The sequence below is a fragment of the Pundamilia nyererei genome, unplaced genomic scaffold (genome assembly GCF_000239375.1).
Source record: "Pundamilia nyererei isolate P.nyererei 1_Seehausen unplaced genomic scaffold, PunNye1.0 scaffold00072, whole genome shotgun sequence".
NCBI classification, from domain to species: Eukaryota; Metazoa; Chordata; class Actinopteri; order Cichliformes; family Cichlidae; genus Pundamilia; species Pundamilia nyererei.
This window is the reverse complement of record NW_005187473.1, coordinates 2,073,665-2,076,695: the sequence shown is the minus strand read 5'-3', so window position 1 is coordinate 2,076,695 and position 3,031 is coordinate 2,073,665. Positions and strand designations below refer to the sequence as shown.

At 46.9% G+C, this 3,031-nt stretch overlaps 1 protein-coding gene across 1 annotated transcript; it reads left to right on the top strand.

The window, feature by feature from the left end:
- Positions 1-240: 240 nt before the first annotated feature.
- On the top strand, positions 241-3,031 carry ccn1 (cellular communication network factor 1). The gene is made up of 5 exons (XM_005736966.2): positions 241-549; positions 751-988; positions 1,327-1,668; positions 1,780-1,985; positions 2,108-3,031. The coding sequence occupies exons 1-5, from the start codon at positions 502-504 to the stop codon at positions 2,408-2,410; spliced, it is 1,137 nt and encodes a 378-aa protein (XP_005737023.1). The 5' UTR covers positions 241-501; the 3' UTR covers positions 2,411-3,031.

The window sequence follows — 3,031 nt, the reverse complement described above, 5'->3', positions numbered from 1 at the left end:
CCTCAAATGAAGCTGATGTGATAGACGTGAGGGGCGAGCAGAGGAAGAAAATGAAAGGGGGGATAAACAAGAAGGGAAAAATGTGAGACGGAAAAGTGTGTTCAGATGGGATCCAGGGGGGAAAAATCCATTTGGGAAAGAGAGAGAGAGAAAAAAAAGAGAAAGGTTTAGACAGGGTGGAGCTTAGGTCTTGGATGGAAAATGCGCCGAGAAACATTCCTGGCATAGTTTGGGAACAGTTCAGCAGGCAGGCCAGCGACGACGTCAGCTTCTCACTATAGTATAAAAGTACGGAGGTGGCCGGACCTCAGCAGACTGCAAGCGCTTCACTGAGAGCTTCTTCTACTCTAAAGGAGCCTCTGACGATAGAGACTACCAGCAAAGACATTAAGAGAGACAAACGGCTAAGAGAGGGAATACTTAAGGACTCCTCCGAAGACAGACTTTTCCTTACACCGAGAGCAGGATTCCTTTTGAACGCGCACAAGAAATTTATCCAAGATGCTGGTGCTTATTGTTGTCGTTGTCTTCCTCGGAAGCTTTAACCTGGTGAGTCTCCCTCTCTCTCACTCTTCACTGAAATATAAAGAGAAACGTTTTGCGGTTTTAATTCCCTACATTTAGTTAGAGAGAGGAGAAGCTGCTCTTTTGAGACTAAGTTTATCTTCTTGTAAGCCATTCTATGTCGCTTGCTTTTAAACGTTTCTAAAAGATGGTTTTGTGTTTTTCTTTTCTTTTTTGGTTATACAGGTCCTCTCCTCCTCCTATTCCTCCATCTCCTGCCCCTCCGTGTGTGATTGCCCTCGGGAGATGCCCCAGTGCGCACCCGGCGTGAGTGTCGTCCTGGATGGCTGCGGCTGCTGCAAAGTTTGCGCCAGGCAGCTGAACGAGGACTGTAGTCTGACCGAGCCCTGTGACCACACTAAAGGACTGGAGTGTAACTTTGGGGCCAGTTTTGCTGCTGCTACTACTCGTGGCATCTGCCGAGGTATGTATAAAGATCATCCTGCTCCAGATGTGCATGCCTCATGACTTAGCCTGAAGACTTTTTTTTAATAAGAGGGATTATTATTCAAGAATATGGGAACCTATGTGATTTCAACACTATGGAATGCAGCTAGGAGGAAACTAGTCTGAACCTCAAAGCACAGGCAGCCCACTGTGGAGGGAAAAAGACTCCTCACAGGCAGCCTGAAGAATTTCACAGTTTAACTGATCCTTATCTGGCAGCCATGTGATGTCTTCAGCAGACTTCTTTGAGTAAAGCAGGAAAGAATAACATTCCTCTCTCTCTGTTTTTTTCCTTTTTCTCCCTGCTTGCTGCAGCCAAGTCAGAGGGCAGACCATGTGAGTACAACAGCAGGATCTACCAGAATGGAGAGAGCTTCCAGCCCAACTGCAAACACCAGTGCACATGCATTGATGGGGCAGTGGGATGCGTACCGCTATGCCCGCAGGAACTCTCTCTTCCCAACTTGGGCTGTGCCAACCCCAGGCTGGTCAAGGTAGCAGGCCAGTGCTGTGAAGAGTGGGTGTGTGATGACAGCAAGGAGACAGACATCCTAGAGATCTTTGGCAAAGACTCAGTGATGAAGGATTTGGAAGATGATCTCACCAACAGGAATGAGCTCATTTCAATTGTCAAGGGAGGGCTGAAGTCCCTACCAGGTAAGAAAGCAGTCTTTAATTCTGAAGGTTTTTCTTCTGGGTTCAAGAGAGATGGTAAAATAAACTGCATTCAAATTCACTAATGTTTTCATTGCTTCTTTTTAATCATAGCATACAGACCACAGCCGGAAGTCCACCACATGTTCGAGAGCCAGAAGTGCATCGTTCAAACCACACCCTGGTCCCAGTGCTCCAAGAGCTGTGGAACTGGCATCTCCACCCGAGTCACCAACAACAACAGTGAATGCAAGCTGGTCAGAGAGTCGAGAATCTGCGAAGTGCGGCCATGCACCCAGTCACCTTACTCCAGTCTGAAGGTAAGCTTGAGCCAGCTAGCTGAACCAATCCAATGGAAGCATGCATGATGCTGAAGGTATGCTACAGCTGGGTCTCGGTGCGCAACTGACAATTGTCGCTCTTGTGCCCATTCTTCTTGCAGAAGGGAAAGAAGTGCAGCAGAACTAAGAGATCGAGCCAGCCGGTGAAGTTCACCTACGCCGGCTGCTCCAGCCTGAAGAAGTACAGACCCAGGTACTGCGGAACCTGCATGGACAGCCGCTGCTGCAGCCCCCACGACACCAGAACCATCCGCGTCAAGTTCCGCTGTGAGGACAGCGAGACCTTCTACAAGAACATCATGATGATCGAGTCCTGCAAGTGCACCTACAACTGTCCCCATGCCAACGAAGCCTCCTATCCCTTCTACCGCCTCTCCAACGACATCCACAAGTTCAGAGACTGATTGGTGAGGAGCAGCCAAAACCCCTCAGTGAGAGAAAGAGATCAGCAGCAGCAGCATCATTGGCAGCCAATGGCAGTCTAGATGAAAGCAGGGGTGTAAATAGACCACCAATCAACTACCAGCTTCTTGTTGTAACGAGATTCCCAAGGAATTGTTGGCTTACATCATGAGGACTTAATGAAGTGCACTGTTTGCTGTGACTCAGCATGCCTAATATGAACTGCTTCGTATTAATTGGAGCATTTGAAGTAGCTTCGTTAAGGAGCAAGATGTAATTAATATTTGTACATTAATCTTAGTCGCTGATATCGATTCACTGTGTATATTTTGATCCCGTACAGCAGACATGACCCAGACTGTAGACTTGTGTGTGTATATGTAGATATGCACATGCGCAACTTCAATTAGCATTATCATGTTGTATCTTTGGGGGTTTTTTTTAGAGAAAGAAAAAAAAGACACCAGATGATAAAATGTAAACTCTCGACTTGTTTAACAGGCGCGCGGTTTCATTCCTTCCTGACGTGGGCATTATTGTTCATGTTTTGTGGCAGCTATTGACCTCCCTTCATGAGAAAAAAAGAAAGAAAAAAAAGACAAAGCGAAACATGTCAAAGGATG

Coding starts and splice junctions, on each gene's coding strand:
- ccn1 (XM_005736966.2), top strand. CDS start 502: ATGCTGGTGCTTATTGTTGTCGTTGTCTTCCTCGGAAGCTTTAACCTG. Junction 550..750: donor TCCTCGGAAGCTTTAACCTG/GTGAGTCTCCCT, acceptor TTGGTTATACAG/GTCCTCTCCTCCTCCTATTC. Junction 1,986..2,107: donor CACCTTACTCCAGTCTGAAG/GTAAGCTTGAGC, acceptor TTCTTCTTGCAG/AAGGGAAAGAAGTGCAGCAG.